Genomic DNA, 20,263 nt, shown 5'->3' with positions numbered 1-20,263 from the left:
GGAAGCTGTAAGACACAAAAGCATCCATCCTATTCATTAGCTGATGCAATGTAGTGGGATAAGCAAAGTCAGGCCAGTTTGTATATTATACAAGCAATATATTTCAGTCATTGCCCCCCCCCACTTCTGGAATAGTATCCTTCTGTCATGTAATCAGCCCCCTCCCTCCTGGTCTTTAGGAAATTGATGAAAACTTGGCTGTTTCATCAAGCCAGGGAGGCTGGGTCATTATGACTATCCCTCCAGATGATGGATTGTTTTTTATTTTCAATACATCTCCCAGTTTTATGTGATTGTAATATATAGCGTTATTTTTAGTTTGTTTATATTTGTTTTTAATCTCAATTACATACTGGGAAATTGTATGCTGCTCAGAGTTGGTTAACTGGAGTGGCCCATAAGCCTTGTAAGTAAGTAAATAAATGAATAGGCATCCTGTGTTGCTGTAGCAATGGCTGAGGTATGGAAATGACATGGAATTTGTAGGATGCAGTTATTTCTTTCATCAGTGCTATTGTCTCCTGGGAGGAATGGTAAGATTATGGCAGATAATGACAGTGTAAATCCTTCCTACATGGTATCCATATTTCAAAAATCAGATAACTGATCTGTTGTTTGGAGAAGATTTAATATTCATTTTTCTTCTTTTAACATTGAAGGAATAAGTTGTTCTCTTTGGTTTTATTGGCTACCTATCCTTTTGAGGATCAAGGTTTTGCCTTTCTAAAGGAAATGCAGAAATGGAAACTGTGTGTTAGACTTTGTTTCCTTTCCTTTAATCTGAAGGACCTCAGTCCCCCGCTACTCAGTTAACTTCTGGCCAAGAAAAAGTTGGAACAAAATATAACTGGGACCCTTCAGTATACGATAATGAACTGCCTGTGCGATGCCGAAATATCAGTGGCATACTGTACAAAAACCGACTTGGTTCAGGTAAGGGATTTCATCCGATATTTTTCTAATCTGTGTGGATGATTAAGAATCCTTCAGTATTTTTTCTTAGACCTAAGAGTAAACATTGAGTTTTGTCAGAGAGTGAAGTTCCCCAATATCCAGGATATTTCTCCATAAATTTGGAACATAGTCAATCCCAGAGCTGTGAAAGAATCTGCTTTTAAATTGATAGCAATGCAAATGTAGAATATAGTTTAAAGAGAATTTCCTGCCTCTATTCACTGCTCCTGTGTCCTCCAAAATCCCATCCAGATAACATCTTGGGCTGTTCTGAGAGTAAAGGTGGGAAATACTGCCTTGGATATAATCTGTTATATGCATCAAGCCACCCAAATTTTAGCTATTTGCCCACTTTCCGACATGACATGATAAATGTCCCATATCAAGTCCATTCATTCATAGCAGGCCAAACCATTAACACTATTAGCAATTTAAAAGTGGATGAATGGCCCAGAGAAGATTCTTCTATAGACTGCATGTTGTTCACCTCAGTGTTGTTGTGGTTAGCTGTGAATGGGAAGGGAAGGAGAATTGACATTTGCATCAGTGTGAAAGTGAATACTCCCATTTGTGTCACCACTAAGCGTGTTTATGTTGGGAACACTTCTCTCTCTCTCTCTTTTTCTTTTGAGTGGGAAGAGAATGATTAGTCTGCAACTTGTGGAGAAACCTTTTTGCAGACTCCTCTGAGCCTCATTTGTATAAAACAATTACTAAGCAGGAGTTATTTCTTTATTCTGTCCTGTACTAGGTGGCCGAGGTCGTTGCATTAAGCAGGGGGACAACTGGTACAGCCCCACTGAATTTGAAGCTATGGCTGGAAGAGCCAGTAGCAAAGACTGGAAAAGAAGTATCCGATATGCCGGGAGGCCAATACAATGCCTCATTCATGTAAGACAGCATCTTTTTCTTTCTACTCTCAGATATGTATGAAAAAGTATGCACAGCATACTTAAGTAAGTTATAGAGTTTTAAGAATTCTGGGGCAAATTTATCCTGAAATAAGTACTGCTGAATTCAGTGGGATTGATTCCTAAATAAGTGCACATGGATGGTAACACTTGAAAAAGTCTCATCGCGTACTCTATTTGTACTTAAGTTTATACAACATACTCTTTCTTGAAAATGAAGGAGATCTCCAGGCAAGGTCTTACCTGGGAAAAATCTTACCAGAAAGTATGTGTGGGAGTTGGAGAAGTAGTCGAAACACAATAAACCTTTGTAGAATGCCCTGTTTGCATATGCATACATAAATACCCAGCATGTTATTCCTTTATGGGGTAAGCAGCATTATGCAAAATGCAGGAAAAGAGGAAGAATTAATGAGCAAAACATATTAAAAGTGGGAGATAAGAGAAAAGGAAATCTAACTAGTTTGTAGTAATATCATCCTTCCCTGTCCTGCCTTGTTTTCACCACAGTCATATACCATTTCATACATTGTCTGTTGTTCTTTAGACTGCCCACTGTTTGCATTACTGGTGGTTCTACAACATCTGGAGCAGTGTCTGCTGTAAAGAAGCATGGCAGAGGTGTTGCTGAGGGGGAGGGGGCAGGACCACAAGAGAGGATGCTAGATTGGTTGGTTAGTTTTGCTTTAAAGCAGTGTGCCAGCCAAGCTCTCAGTGCTTGGAGAAATAGGGAAGGGCTTCCTTGGGCTAATGCTAGATGGCTGTCCATTTTTCCAGCCTAATATTGCTCTTTTCCCTCAATTCAGGATGGAATATTAAATCCCCACGCAGCCTCATGCACTTGTGCTGCTTGTTGTGATGACATGAGTCTGGTGAGTCTACAGCTGCTGCTTGGATTACCTGATGATGTGCTGAACTGCTAGGTGCTGGTTATCATACCGAGAAGATTTGTAAATGCCGTGGGCTGAAAGGTCCCTTGTTGGAGAGGGAAAGGCAGCAAGGAAAGAAATAGGGTCACATCACCATTTCTGATTGGTATACTCCTGTGATTATTGCAGGAGCAGGCTTTTAGGTAAAACAAATATTACTGAATCTACTTAGTTATGGTAGCAGGTTATTAACAATATAAATCCATTTCTCTTTAAAAATGTATTATAAATATGTGGAGTTTATTTTATTTTATTTTATTTATTTAATTTGTCCCCGCCCATCTCCTCCCATTGTGGGACTCTGGGCAGTTTACAATAAAATAATCAATTAAAACAACAAACATACAATAGAATAGTTTATCTAAAAGTTTGAGGTGTGGTGAGAGGGCACTCGGAAACAAGCATTTTCTTTGGGAACCTCCCTCCTCCTGAACAGCACACTTCCCCCTCCCCGGCCCCTCCATGAGATTGGCTCCTTCCCTTGCTACTTTTGGAATTCAGTGAAGATCTGATTATTCTGCAGAGCCTTTGCAGGCTTGGGGGTAAAGGAGAATTACGTTCGTAGTGGGAGGAGAGATTGTTGCTATGGGTATTGGGAATTCTGTTATAATGTTATTGATTATGGGATTTGCATTGCTTACGTTTTTTTGTGATTAGATTTATTTATTCATTAACATTTTTAAACAGACCAATAGCCAGTTTATAGGCAGTTTATAATAAACACGTAAAAAGAAAAGAAAAAGTACAATTTGAATTAAAACACATCCAGTAAATCAAATAAAATGCAAAATAAAGACACCATGCGAACTAGGCAGCAGCAAGGCAGTTGCCAAAATCTAAAACAGTATGAATTAAAATACAATTAAAAAGCCTGGGAAAATAAAAAGCTCTTCGTTTGGCACCAAAATGATGTCAATGTGGGTGCCACTTGAATCTCTCCAGGAAGAGCGTTCCAAGAAGGGGGTGCCACTCTAGAAAGGCTCTGTCCCTTGTAGTTTTTCTGATTAAAGTGGCAGAGAAGTGGCAGCAATAAATATTTGGCATGGCGTTTGGCCACTATTGTAAAGATTACTAGGTATAGGCAGACAGGAATCTCAAGAGAAAGTTGGCTCCACAGCGTAGAAGCACTAAAAGACAAAAGCTGCTTTTTCAGTAAAGTGTACCTCTTCCCCAACCAGATGCACTCCAGATCTACTAGACTGCACTTCTTGCCAATTGCAGACAGTCAGCATACAGTATTTCATACTTTATTGACTTGCAGTAGCCATCAGACCCAGAGCAAGCAGTGAGGGTAGTTGTAGTCCACCACATTTGAAAGTAGCCCATTGGGAAAAGTTCAGAGTTGGTACATGAAGAACTACTCCTGGAGAAACACTGGGCCTTAAAATGCTTGGACTTCACTAACTTTGTGTTCCTTTAAAGAATGTGCACTATAACGTGAAATGAAAATAGTCTGAAATATGTTATCAGAGCTGTCCTCTTTTTGAGAATATTACTGAATTTTCTCATGTAAGGCATAACAGCAGTAGCAACTGAACTCTGAGAAATGAGCTGCCTGGTAATATTATTTATAATGAAAGGGTTTCATATTTGCGTGGGACCCTGCTTTGCTGCGTAGCAGGATTGTGGACGGAAGACAATAGGACTGAGTGGCTTTGGCCTGGAGTTCTTTGTCCGAAACACAGAAATTCATTGTGTTATATTCATTGTGTGAAGAAGGAGATCAATCTTCTTTCATTTGGTGAGGCAATTTGTACAAGGTTTAGGTTACGTCAACTAGTAAAAGAAACATTTATTCTATCTCCAGAAAGAACTACTGCCATATTCTGACAATAGTTGCTTTCTCTTTATCAGAGTGGTCCTGTAAGACTGTTTGTCCCCTATAAAAGAAGGAAAAAAGAGAATGAATTACCTACAACTCCAGTGAAGAAGGATTCCCCCAAAAATATCACCCTGCTTCCTGGAACTGCTGCCACTACATGTAAGGGCTCCATGGAGTACTCACAAATGAATCCTAACTGTCATTTCATATTTATTATTATTTCTAAGGTGACAAAAAAATCAGTTTCAAAAAATTGAAATATTCAATGATCATTGTACATTTTGTAGGAAACAGCCTTTCCTCCCTTCCACCTTTGTCATTCAGTCTAATGGCAAACCATCCCAAGTTTCCCTTTTGGTACCCTTAATCCGTGTTTGGTCTTCATTTAACTAGCTGGTGGTTATAATTTGAGTAAAAACATCAAGGAAATATTTGCAAATATTATTTAAAACCTTTTAATGTTTGCTTTCCATCTTCTAAAATGTGAGATTTTTTCATCATGAGCTGTCTTTTTGGCCTATGGAACTGGGAAGTTTTTAGCCTCATTAATTTGCCCTGATCTGTATCAGTTTCTTTCACTCAGAGAAGAAGCATGTTTATTTTCAGAAAGATATATTTATAAGCTCAGTGGGGTGGTTTCTGCAGGTTAGAAATAAAAATGGGGAGATGCCATGATCACATGGGTATTAGCATTCTACTTAATTCTGAAAATGTTTCCATCGTTTTTTAGTCACTGTGACTCCTTCAGGACAGATTACGACTTCCGGCACTTTGACCTTTGATCGTACAGCAGCTGTGGAGGCCACAGCTATTATCTCAGAAAGTCCATCCCAGGGTGATGTTTTTACTGGTGCCACTGGTAAGACAAATCACACCTATTTGGGATAGGGATACTTCTTTAAAACTACATTTTAGAAGGAGGAAGAGGGCAGGGATGAAAGAAGATAGAAGTTAAGTTGACTAACAGCATAGGAATAGAAAGTTCTACTGATGACTTCAGTGAGATTTATTCCCAGATACAGGTGTATAGGATTGCAGTGTAAAGCAGATGTCACAGTTGCTTTAATCAATGCCCAGCCTCAGGAATAAATCACAAAATCATACTATGGAAGGGGCCATTTAAGCTATTGAGTCCAACCCTCTGCTCAAGGCAGGAGTCTAAATCAAGACCACCTAGAGAGATGGCTATGCAGCTTTTGCTTAGACACATCCAAGGAAGGAGAGTCCCCCAAACTTTGTAGGTAATTGGTTTCACCGATGCTCCTACTGTCAGGAAGATTTTCCTAAGATTCAGTTGGAATCTGCCTTTTTGTAGCTTAAATCCTTTATTCTGTATCCTTTACACAAAGTGGCAGAGAACATGCCTTGGCTTTCTTCTGTGTGATACCTTTTAGCTTCGTGAAGAATGTTTACTCTTTTCAAGCCTGAACATCTCTAGATCCTTCAGTCTCTCTTCATAGGATTTCTATGTCATCCTCACTGTTCTTTTCTGAACTTATTCCAGTTTTTTGAAACCTCACTGAAGTGTTTTCCTGTTTTGAGCCCACCTTAGAGGTAGGGTCTAAACAAAGGGAAAAAATTGGTTGATTACTTCCCATGATTTGGAAATTGTATGAAATTGCCTTTTGCTTTTTTTTCTCCAGCCACTTCACATTGCTAACCCATATTCAGTTTGTAATCAACTACTACTTCAAGATCTGTTCCACAAATATTATTACCAAACCAGGTATCCCACATTCTAAATCTATGCATTCATTTCTGTTTCTTGGTGCTTAATTTTGCACGTGCCTCTTAAATTTCACGATCTTATTCTCAACCCATTTCTGTAACCTATCAAGATTGTTTTGAACTTTAGTTCTGAATTTGAGGTTAGCTTTCCCTCCCCATTTTGTGACACCTGCAAATCGAATAAATATTAATCTTCCCATCCAAATCATTAATACAATTACTGAAAGATAAAGAGCCCAAGATAGAACCTTGTGGAACCCCACTCAGTGCCTTGTACCAGTTGATGGGGAAATGCTGATGAGCACCGGCTGAGTATGCTTTTTATATATCCACTTAATTGTTATGCTGTTCAGCCAACATTTCACTACCTTACTGCCCAGAATGTTGTATGGTATTTTGTGAAATGTTTTGCTGAAATCAACATATACTGTATCTATAGCATACCTATAACCTACAAAGGAAATAAACCCAGTTATAAAAATGAGATAATGGATAATCAGACCAAACTTGTCCTTTGCAAATTCATGTTGACCTCGTAATTATCACCTTGTTCTGAGGTGGTTACTGATCCATTGCTTTATGAGTTGTTCTAGAATCCTCCATATATCAATGTCTGGTTGACTGGTATGTAGATGTCTGGATTCTCCTTTTTCTCCATTTTGAATATATGGACAGAATTTGCCCTTCTCCAGTTAAGTGATTTTCTACTTGTTCTCTGGGACTTATCAAATATATATAATGGTTCAGGTCAGCCACTGGCAAATCCTTCAGTACTTTAAGTTACAATTCGTCAGGTCTGGACATTCTAACACATTCAAAGTAAATAAGTCATAAATCTATCAGTCCCAAGCTTCAATCCTGCCCCTTCATTTGCTCTTCACAATTTTTATTGCTCTGCATACTTTTTTGTTGAAAAAGATTGAATCAAAATAGGAGGCTAGCTATGCCTTTTCTTTATTATGTTAGCATTTTGCCAATTTCGTTGAGCAGGTTCTTTTCCTTTTCTTGCAGAAACTCTTTTTGTTGTTTGTAATTTCATATGTTCTGAGCTTTTACTTTCCCTACACCAGCTCTACAGTTCTGGGCTATTTGAATGTATCTTTCTTTGTGATTTGTCAATCTTGACATCCAAAAGAATATCTGTATGTGTTCTTTTTTGTTTTCAGAACTTTGTTAAACTTGTATTGTCTTATTTTTTTCACCTATTTGAATTCTTTGCCACTGTGCTTTTGATATCTTGTTTTTAAGAATTCCTACCCATTCTGAGGTCCTTTTCTAATTAATTTCTCCTGTCATGGAATCCTACTTATTACTGTCTGAGTTTATTAAAAGCCACTTTTTTTTAAAGTCCAGGATTTGCATTAAAATACCCTCAGCTTAATTTTATTTAAGAACTTAAGCATAATATGATCACTTTCACCCAGAGTTGCTGCTGCTGCTGCTGCTTACTTGGCTATGTCTTCTTGAATGATTAGTATCAAGTCAAAGAAAGCTGCTCCTCTCTGCCCTGCTCCACCCACTGAAGGATAAAGTTTTTAGTAAGATATGTCAGGAACTTCCTGGAAGGACCATACTCAATGGAGTTTGTCTCTCAGACAGATTTTGGGATAATTAAAGTCCCCCTTCTCTGCTACTTCACAGCAGAAAGATTTGCAATTTGCTTTTGTAAAGCAGCATCTGTATTTTTTCCTTGGTTGGGCAAGGATAATAGACATTATTACAGTATTGCTTTTATTTGCTTCTTCCATTATTTTAGCTGAAGTGCTATCACCAAGTTAATTTACTTGGATTTCTGAGCAGATCTGGATACTTGCAACATAAAGTGCTCCTCCTCCTCCTCCTCCCTTTTCATTGTTTCTGTTCCTTTTGAACAAATGATATCCTTCAGCTGCTTTATTTCCATGGTGGGAATCATCCCACCAGGTCTCCATTATAGCTATTAAACCTCAGTTGCCTTCCTGTACTAAACATTTAAGTTCATTTTATTTATTTCCTATATTATGAGCATTAGTATATGAACAATAAAGGCCATGAACTTTATGAGCCAATGTTCTTCCTGATTTTGCTATTGAGTTTAATAGGCCCCATTAAGGCTTCACTCTCACCTCCTTCTAGAGAACACAAGAATTAATCTTTACATATTACTTCAGGGTTTAATCTCTTGCCCTCGTAAGATTTAATTTAAAGTCCTCCCAATTAAGCTCACTCAGCTTTGGCTGAACACTTTTTTACAAATCTTTGTGAGGTGCAATCCATTTCATATCAGCAGCTTATCATCCAGAAAACTCAGACAGGGACCTCTAATTAAACATCTTCTGCGGATGTTGTTTGGATACCTCTTCAATCATCTGCAGTATTCTTCCTTTCTCAGTTAATTCATATGCCTGTTAATCCAGTCAGTATGTATTTGTTTCCGTTTCTCTCTCCCATGGCTCCTTTTTGTTTCATTGCAGGGCACATTGCATCTACTTCATTCTTCACTGATCCACTATTCTTTTTACTTGTTCTGCAGATCCTTTCCTTGTCCTGAGGGCTCAGAAAGCGCTGCCTCTGCAAACAGGCCTAAAGCTGACATACCTTGTTTCTGGTTGCCACTCTCATCTACTGGGCTTGCTTCCTTTAATTCTTTTCCTTGGGTGGAGTTACTTTGTCTAACAGCTGCTGCTGTAGTGCCTCCACTCCTTGTCTTCATCTTCTCATGTGAACTGAAATGTGGCTGCTCACTGGTCCAGCCCTCTGCTTTTTCTTCACATTTTCATCTAGTTTTTTTCTTATGGGCTGGATAAACTTAAAGGTGAATAAAATAAATAAACCAAAGGTGAATCCCGACAATCATGATAATGGACTGTTTTTCTGTCCATTCGAGTGTTATCTTTGTTGTTAGAGACTCAGTTGTTTTCTTTGGCCCAAAGCTTGGGCAGATGCCCCAGGTGTGGTTCTACTTGGACAAAAATAGCTTAACTTCAGAAATCTATATACAGGTAACCTCTTGCCTTAATCATTGCAGTGTTTTTTGTATAAGGCTGCCCTTGAGGAAAAATCCAAGAACTTCTCTTAGTATAAAATAAGGCAGCAAGACCGTTTCCTGGAAATACATATTATGATCATATTATGCCAGTGCCACATTGTCTTAATTGCTTCCCAGACTGTTCTCAGTCTCAATTCAAGGTTTTGATATTATTCTATAAAGACTTTCATGGTTCAGGACAGATGGGCAATCTACAGCCCCAATTCTTTTTTTGGAGTCCCTGGAGTCCTAGTTATGATTGCTGAAAATTGACAGCACAGTTTCTTCTATGTTGATGGGAGAAGCAAGTTGTCATGTAAGCCTCCAATTAGACATACCACAGTTAAAAATATTAGGATCCCCCCTTCCCCATAGTCTCTCCCAGAGAGAGTATTTAGCTTTTCAGCAGCAGGAAAAGCTTTTTTTTATTCTTCAAAAATTGTTAATATGTTAACAGTTTTATTAGTTGCAGAAGATCCTTAAATAACTTAGTTTTATACCTGTTACATTTCTTGTTGCTACATAAAAAATATCACTGCTTGTTGTTACATTTTTAGCTCTTGCTTGTAATTCACTTTGTGGGTTCCAGTTTTAAACTGTTACCATCTTGGGAAAAATGTTCGAAAGATGACACATCCATTTTAAAATAAACAAACAGTATTAAAATCATTGAGCACAGTTTGTACAGGACTACACATTTATTTATTTATTTATCTATCAATCAAATTTATCACTGCCCATCTCCCCAACAAGGAGGGACTCTGGGCGGTTCACAATACCCATCACTGGGAAGAGATACTATGTGAACTAAGTGGACAACTAGCAGCAATTTTAATTATTTTACCTTTTTCTTGTTTATTAAGAATGGCTCAAGACCGTTCAAGAAAGTTGTATGCAAAAAGTCCACCAAAGTGGGCACACTTAATAAAATGCATTACATGCAAAATGTAAACATCTTTTAAACAGCTGCAAAATATGGATTTAAACATTATTAGGAAGTTTTTATTTAAGGTGTTTTTAAAAATTATAGAAGAGAATAAGGGGCAAACTTCTTACCAATACATAGAAGTCTGCAATCCTTGACACATTGTTTTGCCTAAGGATAAGTACTACAAATACTGTTTTTAAATTACTCAGATAATCCAGTGTTGGGGAGGGTTTATGTATTATAACATAATTGGATTTCTGGCCATCTCGTAGGTACTCTAATTTCGAGAATGTCAATTTCCATAATTCTACTTTTAATCATTTATATTGAAGCTGAAAGGTATTTCGATTGAAACAGTAAATGCAGGAACTTCAGCATAGTTTGATTTTGCAGGAAACAATATTTCTTTTTCAAGAACTGTCCCGTTTTCCTTAATGTCTTCTTACTTTTGGTGTGAACATCCAAGCCAATTTCTTTAGACTCTGACTTTACTCTCTTCTCAATAGTACAAGATACAAACATTCAGCAGCAACCTTGTCAGGTCAGTCATCCAGAGCCTCACTATCCAAGTTATCAAGACAGTTGTCAGATCTCAGCATTCCCAGAAGCAGCACTGCCAACTTCTCATCCCAAAATTGGTAAGACTTCTCTTGTCTAATCCCCACATTATTAACAAGGCATATAATTTCAGTGTTTTTCTGCATGGGAGTAAATACAGTCATATTTTGGGGAAATAGTAAATCACTTTTCCTCTGACATGCTGCTGATGTCCTCACATGGGAGGAAAGGAGTGGGAATTACAGGTGGGGGGATGAAAATAACCTTGGATATGAATGCAGCACTGTCAGTGACCCAATCCAAGTGCTGGGCTAATGTTCGAACCGTTCTACACAGGCCAGATGATTGAGGATTTGGAGATTTGAAGAATTATAACCAGGTAGTGGTAGTGGTAGGGCAGTTACCAGCTTGGGTACAGATGCAGTAGCTTTCAACTCCCTCAGGATGGAGGCTATTAATTTAGCCTACTCTGAAAAGTTATGGAGCTCTCTTGAATGGGCAGAAAGTTCCTGGGAATATATAGGTCATAGCTCTGATCCCTCCCACCCCACCCCCAATCTAGCTGCTTGGTTTACAGATGAATTGCTGGCTAAAGAGATAGAGACAGCCAACTCATTTGGCAAAGAATTGGGGCTAAGTTTACCTGAGCATATCATAGAGCCAACTTTTAGGCCTGTAAGGCTGCATCAACAAAATCATATTCCTCATATTAAAGGGTTATTAATTCTATATTGTATTGATTTTTGAGTGAAGGAAGAACATCGACCTGTTGTGATCTTACATTTATTATTATTATTATTATTATTATTATTATTGTTATTATTGTTATTACTGTTATTATTTCAGCTACAAAACACAGCATTTGGTCTGATGTGGTCAGTGTAATTAGGGCAGAGTAATGGGTGTAACCAAAAAAAAATCTCTTAATACAGCTCCAGAATTTCTGCTCTTGGCATGTGTTTGCCTTGCACTAGTACAACACTCTGAATGAATGTTTTCCCTGGGTATGTACTGTACATGTGTGTGCTACCATAGTAACTTTACATTAAAACTTCACACAGAGGTATCATGAAGGTATTAGTTATACCATACTTGGAAAAGACTTTCAGTAAATGTAGAATTGCATAAAGGCCTGCCTAATACAGTCCCTTCATTGAACATATCTGATCTCTGCTTCTGTTCTTCATCTACATACAGTGTATTACTTAGAAAACTGTGTCTCTGATAATTGAGGATTCCAACTAGGGACACTCATTGTACCAATTACTATTAAAGCATCACTCCGTCTTTAGTTTTGGTTTAACTGTGCAGCCTTAGAGAACATTTTTGGACTTTCCACATACTTCTGTATGGAGTTGGTTATTGGAATGGTTATTTTCTAGTCTCCTGTGAAATTAGTAGGAAGATACTCATTTCACAGAAGCAGATTTTTTCAACACTCCAATGAAAGAAATTGCTGGCACAGAGCACTCCATTTCAAGCTGCATCTTAATTCTGGCTAACAGGATTACTCAACGATAGAACGGTTGAATCACCAAATGCTGTTGGACTGCAACCAGATCACCTAAGCTAATGATTATAGAGTTAGAACATAGCAACTTTCTGGGGACATATTGTTGAAGAAAGTTGTAATAATTTTGTTTTGTTTTAATTAAGTCTCTCTCTTAAAATCCAACTTGGCATGTTATGCTTTTTCATTTGTCACCAATTATGGTATCTGGGAACAAAGGGAGTATTGTCTAATGCAGCCTTTCTCAACCTTTTGATCCTGGAGGAACCCTTGAAATATTTTTCAGGCCTTGGGGAACCCCTGCACATTCAGGCTCAAATATAGGCCAGAAGTCACAAAATTATTATATTCATTTCATGTGGAGCCCTGTATATATGCATTAACAGTGTTTTTAAACTGAAAATAAAAAATGAAAATTACCTCTTTAATGTGAAGCCCGAATTTGAAATAATTTTTTAAATAAGTCATGATCTCCCAGGGAACCCCTAGTGACCTCTTGCAGAACCCTAAGGTTCCATGGAACCCTGGTTGAGAAACCCTGGTCTAATGCATCTGGAGGGGACCAAATTTGCTCAGTTTAATATTCTGTGAGAGATCACAGGCCTTTAATATGAGATATTATTCAAAAATCTCGCAAAGAAATATAAGCTTCGTGCTCCATGTAGTTGTATGTCCAATTTTGTGTTCTCTCTTGGCAGTTCTCATGTCCACATAACATTAGGATCTCTAGTTGGGTGCTGCTGTATTATTCTGCTGCATGAATATCCAGCTCCTACTACCTAAGTAAACTCTTACATCTTCCTTTTTCATTCCCTTCTGTGTACATGCTTGATTAGTCTATGGGTCTTTTAAAGATAGAAGAAAAATAAAAATAGAAGAATAAAGTTGATCTTCACTAAAAAAAAAGGTATAAATATGTCAAGAAAGACTAAATAATCAAATACCAGATGCTGCTCCACACTGAGTAGAGAAGGCAGTTAACTAAAAATCTCCCTTTTCTGCAAAAATACACTTGTGGAAGGAAGACATATTTTCCTAATTTATATTAAATCCTTATAAGTCCTGTTGCACAAATATCTCTTTTTATTTGCAAACTTAATAAAGGGGGGGGGGTTATAAACGTTGATCACCATCCTTGCAATTTATTTTACTTTAAATGTTGCAAGTGTAATATCTGGTAAATAAGTACTCATAATTCCATATTTAAAGTAGCATACAGTGTGATGGAATGTGAGGGTGACCTTGGAAGACAGGGGAAAGAGATGCATCTAGGGAATGATCAGATAAAAGAGAAAGGAGTCCGCAACAGAGTAACAGCCGGAGAAAGAAACTTAGGAAGAACCCATCCTAACTGCTCAGGTGGTAAATAGGGAGGGCAGGAGATTTGTACTTTCAGACTTGTAGGATTTTGTTAATGTAGCCTTACAATAAAGTAGAATTAGCTCATCTCATTATGTTTCCTGTCTGGTTTACCTGGGAGGGCTGACATAGGGAAACAGAAATATCTTTGGCATATTGGTTTTTCTAAGGTTTCAATCATGACCATAGTGGGATTTTAAAAGGATTTTGAGGAACTAGGGATATTTGTTAGCATATTTATTTTATTTATTTTCTATCCCTCCTTTATTATTTTTATAAAAAACTCAAGGCAGCAAACATACCTAATACTCCTTTCTCCTATTTTCCCCACAACAGCAACCCTGTGAGGTGAGTTGGGCTGAGAGAGAGCGACTGGCCCACAGTCACACAGCCGGCCTTCATTCCTGAAGCAGGACTAGAATTCTCAGTCTCCTGGTTTCTAGCCCAGCACCTTAACCACTAGACCAAACTGGCTCTCTATGCCTCTAAATACATTTTGTACACACACACACACACACGTACTGTGTGTATGTATGTTTGTGTGTGTGTGTGTGTGTGTATAATATGTTATACATATATATATATATATATATATATAAAAATAATATGCTTATATATATATATATATATATATAATATGCTTATATATATATATATATATATATAATATGCTTATATATATATATATATATAAATATATAAATAATATGATATATATATATATATATATATAAATAATATGCTTATATATATATATATATAAATAATATGCTTATATATATATATATATATATATATATATATATATATGCCTCTAAATATTGTTTCTCTGACACATAGGTTGCAGTCTGAAAACTTTCTGCCCTCACCATACTCAAAGGATGTAGCATGCAACAAACCTCAAAAAAGTGCTATTAAATTAACCCCCCTCCTTTCATATGGTCCCCTAATATGGGGTTCCCACCACCCCATAATATAGAAGGGCAACTGTTTTGTGTACAATTTAAATTTGGGGTGAGTGGAAGATTTTAATGGTTGAAATGGTTGCCCTAAGCTTTGCTGAAGCTTAAAGCATCTATACCTTTTAGAACCCCGAACCTTCCAAAAAGAGGTGGGCAATTTTGGAAATATGCAAAGAGCAGAATGGGTTGCTCTTAAGCCTCTGCATGAACCATCCCCGAAAGGGTCTGAAATGTCAGCCCCACCCACTCTGGTGACATCATAATATCACTGGTCATGCCCCTGCAGTCCAGAGAGGAAGGACTGCCTCTCAGACTGCCCCGTCTTGCCTTTCAGGTACCACATGCTTTCCTGAAAGAAAGATTCTGCATTCATTTGGTATGTCCCACAAATGTTGACTTTGTGGAAACCCTGGAAGAAGTGGACTTGTAAAGATTGAAAGGAATCACTGAATGTGCAGGAAGTCTTAGCGCTACAAAATGCGTATTGCTGCACTCCCTTCAGGAGCTGGGTTTCATTAGCCCAGAAAGCTGGTTTGTTATTCTAAACTGTTGGTAGGGTCCACTGCAATTGTTACAGTCTGCTTGCTCTACAGTTTGCTTCACTCTAACTTTAATTATTTATTAAAAACATATACTGTACATCTTGCTCTTTAGCTTCCCAATTCCTGGTTTAATAAAAAGAGCTCCTGCGTTAAAGAGGTAACAATTCAAAACCCCAAATATTCAAGTGTTCTTGTATTGGTCATCTGTAATGCAACCATAAATTGTCAGTCCTTTACCATGATGAAGCACGCAGTGGAGGCAACCTAAATTACTGATTTCTGAACTGAACTGAACTGAAGGTACTGTTGGTCTGCTGCCTGGCTCTCTACCACAGCCAAACTGAATGGCTGTGGGTGACAGCTAGGGCAGAGGCAAAAGCTGATGGATCTAGCCAGCTTCCGGCAGAATTGCTGGTGGACTGATCTCATTCTGTGGGTTTATTTTCAGTGTTGACCTCACTCCCTGCCCTGGCGGTGCCACCTGCTACCCCCACTAAGACTATCTCCTCTTCTGTGATGAATGGACTTGAAATGACAGAACAACGGAACTGGCTTTACCTTGAGGAAACTGTCAATTCGCTGCTCAACACAGCTCGGCAGTTGAAGACGCTGATCGAACAAGCTAAGCAGGCCAGCTCTTCCTACAGAGAAGCTGCTGTGTCTCAAGCGAAACTTCAAGCTGATGTGGAAAGGAAAGAGGTAATAGTGTTTCAAGAAATGAATTCATTCTAGCCCCAAATATCTTTATAACCACCTGGTCAGCAAAATTCTGCTGACCCTTTAAGATTATCCATGCTGCTTAGTAATTGTTAAAAGCAGAGAGAGAAAAAAAAGAACCCCCAGCTCAATGTATGGTGTAGTGATGGTATGGATGTAGCCATTGCTTTGGTCTCAATTAGTGAATTTCATAGTATAACTGTGCACTGATTTTCGATTGGATAGTATCATTTCTGATCTGCAATATAAATTTTAAAAGAATGTGTTGGGTTTCTTCCACTGCATTCAGGCCCACGTAATCTAAATAATTGGAGCTGCTAGGATTTATGTTCGAGGAGGAATATTTTCAGATCTGAGAGGGAGTTTGAAGGGACAGCAAAAGCTCTTCTACAACGTATAATAGAAGCATATGGAGATTTATTTATTTATTTATACCATTTATATGCCACTTGCCAATTAAACATCTCCAAAATGGTTTATGATAACATTTAAATAATTAAGCTTTTATATAAAAGATCCAAAGTAAAATCAACAGGAAGGTGGATAATAACAAGGAATAAAAGCAGTACTGTAGTAAGGAAATTAAAATATCAGAGCAAATAAAACAACACGTTGCTAAAACTCCTGGTAGAATAAAAATGTCTGTCACTCAGAAGAGAGTGGAGAAGCTTCCAGGCCTGTCTCATTAGTGAAAGCCCCTTCACTGCACCTCACCATGGGAGAATATCCAGAGTAGGTCTTCCAAAGATGATCTTAGGCTACTGATGGGAACTTACAGGAAGAGAAGTCTCTTCAGATGCTATGATCCTAAATGCTGGAAGACTTTATACATTAATACCCAATAGAATTGGGATTGCCAGCTAATTGCAAATAAGAAAATATCTGCAGTTCTCTAACATGAAAAATGTTAAAAAATCATGATTTTTATTCTGTTTATAGCAGCACAGTTATGAATTCCATAGGCTGGGCAGTGTCAGGTCTAGACTTGAGACAGGAGGGAAGCAGAGAAGAAAACTACCTTACTAAGAACATGGGCTGTATCTGTAGTTGGATCAATACCAGGTTTTCCAAATGGCAATGAGTTAAAGGAGCAATAAAGCAGCAAAGTCAAGGGCCATCCAGAATTCAGATGCACAGCCAGGAATTCCCAGAGTGGTCAGGCAAGGCCCAGAGCAAAGGATTCAGTTACAAGCAATGCTGGGAATGAACAGTAAGCCTGCTTATACCCACCAAGCTGGGCATCTCTCCCAGTGCTTCTTGATGAATCATCTGGGGAGCCCTGCTTCTGCCAACTCTTGACCTCAAGTGGTCTCTCTGCCTTAATTCCTGGAGGCTTCATTGTCTGTGCTTTCTAGGACCGGGGAAGGAGGAGTCATGGATTTCAACAGCTGTTTTTCACCAGCTGTCCCTCAGTAGGTGAGATGTTTTACTTCCTCCCTGAGTGATGCCAGGTGATTCTGTGGCCTCCCTTGACTAGACATCATTTCCTCCTCCTCCTCCTCGAATTCTTCAGAGGCAGTCCTAAGAACATATGCTCACAATGTATGTTGCCTTAAGCTCGCTGTTTTACAGCTCAGTTAGTTGCTTCACTTGGTTGCTCTTTTACCGTATTTAGGTGTTTGAGTAAGAATTAAATCTGACAATTATTTAAGGACTTTCTTTAATAGTATTTGAGAATGGAGGCAGCTGGGAATACTGTATCTTCAGATTAGTCTCTAGCCATTTAATAAAATTTAAGAACTATTCCTCGGACGTAAATGAAACTAAACATTAGATATGCTATGGTCAGAACTAAATATGGGTGCTGAAAATTTCTTGTTGTTTTCTATAGTGTCAATTTGCTTTTCATTCAGAGAGCTTTGTCTAATAGTTTGAATGAAAAATCCTTTACTGGAGTGTGTCAGTTTGTTGGCTTTTATAGCCAGTTATACCTGCCATTGCAGATTCTGATGTCAGCATTCTTGGATTTTTGTGTGTTATGTCATCTGGAATGGAAAGTATTTTGCAAAGAAATTTCCCCTGGCATCTAAATCTTATTTTTGCCTTGAGTCAGAATCATAAGCGATGACAAATAGTATTTGCATAGCTATAAACTGAAAAGGTTTTTAAAATTGCTCTGTCAAAATATGTATCTTTCTCACATAGATCCTTTTTTTAAGCCATTTATTTCAAACTCTGTTCTTCCTTTGTCTTAGTTCTATAATGTCAAATGCATAAGATGGATGAGAATCTAAGTCCTAAAGGCACCTAGGTATTGTGCGGTTTGGGCTGGCTCATGTATTGCACTTAGGATGTCATTACGTGTATCTGCTCAACTGCACTTTGTGATGGAAGCACATATAAATTCTAAATGATGTGCACGTTACAGCTTACAAGACTGCTTGGGGCTCCTTATTTTGTACAAAACACTTCTCTTTAAAAACACTCATGTGTCTTCTGTAATGCATTAAGCAATTTTAACTGTATCCCAGAATTAAGTTTGTACATTTTGCAGGAAAAAAAATAAACCTGTGCTGAGATGCTTTTTAATATGTAGTTTTGGATATAAAAATAAATATCACCTCCTGCTGTTGATATGTTTGAATTAGTACAAGGCTCCATCTTCATTTAAGTCAGGATGGGCAACTTTTATGGGGTTCAATGCAAGGAGTTTAGCATAGTATAGGGCTGGAATCCAGCAGTTTGCCCCCAATTTGGCACTAAATGTGACTGATATACCACTGAAGAAACAACAGCTACCGGCACTTTACATGGCCATTTGCAGATTTAAGTTGGCTGCTTGCTAAAAATGTGATGCTATCAGTCTTGATTCTGCTTGCTTAAAAAATGTTTGGTAGTTGTATCTGTCCTTAGAGATAGCCATCAGTCATTACATTACCTCGATTATTTGTTTGCTGGCTCCATCTTTCCAAGTGGGGCAGTTGTCCTCTTTCACACTTCACGTTCGTTTTTCCAGCTGGTGTAATCCATGTTTTCCAAGTACTCAGCTTTGGAAATGGCTCCACCCTATGTTTTCTTCAGTGTTTAAATTAGGCCAATGTGTTGGTGTTTTCTCAGTTTATTCTCTCCTATAATCAAAACGTTTATAATCAAATCAAAATGTTTATAATCAGATGTCCATGTACCATTACAGGATGAGGCTTATTTCCAGCATGTCCCTGTTGTCATGCCAGGAGATAAGCAGTTTGTCCCCAGATCTGGAGAATATGCTCTTTCTGAATGTCACAGAAAGCACTTGCATCCATAAACTATGTTGTAGTCACAGTTTAGATCTGAGATTAGAATTTGGGGCTAAATGACAGAAAGTCAGTGAGCAACCAGCTGAGTGCAAATACAAATCCTGTTGATAGCTGGCTTCCATTTGCCAGTGGCTTGTATCTGGGATGGGAGCGGGGGCATTCAGTCAGGGATGTTGTGTTCCTGTGTTGAATGAGTAGATACCACTGCATTGGGGAGAGGTCAATGTCTGAGTTGTATGATCAGAGCATGCAAATGAATTGATGTTTAATGGCATTGACCACTAAACTTACCAAGAAAGGGCTTGGGAATACTGTGACTGCAGTATTCCCAGTCAATAAGACCTGGGTAACTTGCAGTAGTCCCATGTCAAGTATTTGCAATATTCTAGCAACAAAAATCAAGATAGAATGCCACATCTATCTAAGGAGATGCAGTCCCTAGATACACCATGTGAACATTTTTGAATAACCACATAACTTTGACAATGGATAACTCTAATGAGGGCCTGGATATCATATTCAAAATCATTCTCTTATTCCTGAACTCCTTTCACTGAATATGGATAGGCATTCATGTGAAAAGAAGCGTAGGAATGTGAGGTCTCCAGTAATCTTCAGGTGTGCCCTCTGAGCATGTAATTTCCTGAAGCATCACCTATTGCACAAGTAAACTCTAAAACTAAACCTTCCAGATCCATTGGAGTGGATCACAAAAATCTGTCCAACAAGGAGCTAATCTTTTCAAAAGAAGATACTGTTTACAATAGGAAAAAAGAAAAGCAAAATTTCTGTGCTTTTCTTCTTGCCTCCTGCAACTCTGGAGTGATAGAGTGTAAAAGGGATTCAGGTGACAATAGTTATTTGTCTGGTTATAAGATCTAGAATTAAACCCAATTGCTTATGTATTAGAATCTACAGTTGGATAACCTACTTTTGATCATTTTCCAACTGTCCTTAGGATGTTTAACATCTTATGCTGGGGTTGAATGTAATGTTGACTTTTGGATTTGGTGATGATACATTTGACAATGTTTTTTTTAGCCCTGGTTAACAGAGTTGTTTTCCTCAGTTTAAAATGCTCCAGGCATTCCTACACT

General features: G+C 38.1%; 1 protein-coding gene across 1 annotated transcript in view; it reads left to right on the top strand.

The window, feature by feature from the left end:
* Positions 1-20,263, top strand: part of DEAF1 (DEAF1 transcription factor) — a 39,136-nt gene that overhangs the window by 6,238 nt on the left and 12,635 nt on the right. Inside the window, exons 4-10 of the mRNA XM_063289290.1 lie at positions 787-933; positions 1,706-1,845; positions 2,672-2,737; positions 4,649-4,775; positions 5,347-5,475; positions 10,786-10,917; positions 15,659-15,909. Of these exons, the coding sequence (XP_063145360.1) occupies positions 787-933; positions 1,706-1,845; positions 2,672-2,737; positions 4,649-4,775; positions 5,347-5,475; positions 10,786-10,917; positions 15,659-15,909 (992 nt within the window). The remainder of the gene's footprint in view (positions 1-786; positions 934-1,705; positions 1,846-2,671; positions 2,738-4,648; positions 4,776-5,346; positions 5,476-10,785; positions 10,918-15,658; positions 15,910-20,263) is intronic.

This window comes from Candoia aspera, chromosome 1 (genome assembly GCF_035149785.1).
Source record: "Candoia aspera isolate rCanAsp1 chromosome 1, rCanAsp1.hap2, whole genome shotgun sequence".
In the NCBI taxonomy this organism is placed as follows: Eukaryota; Metazoa; Chordata; class Lepidosauria; order Squamata; family Boidae; genus Candoia; species Candoia aspera.
Note: the sequence above shows the minus strand (reverse complement) of the source record. Positions and strands in the feature narration are given on the sequence as shown.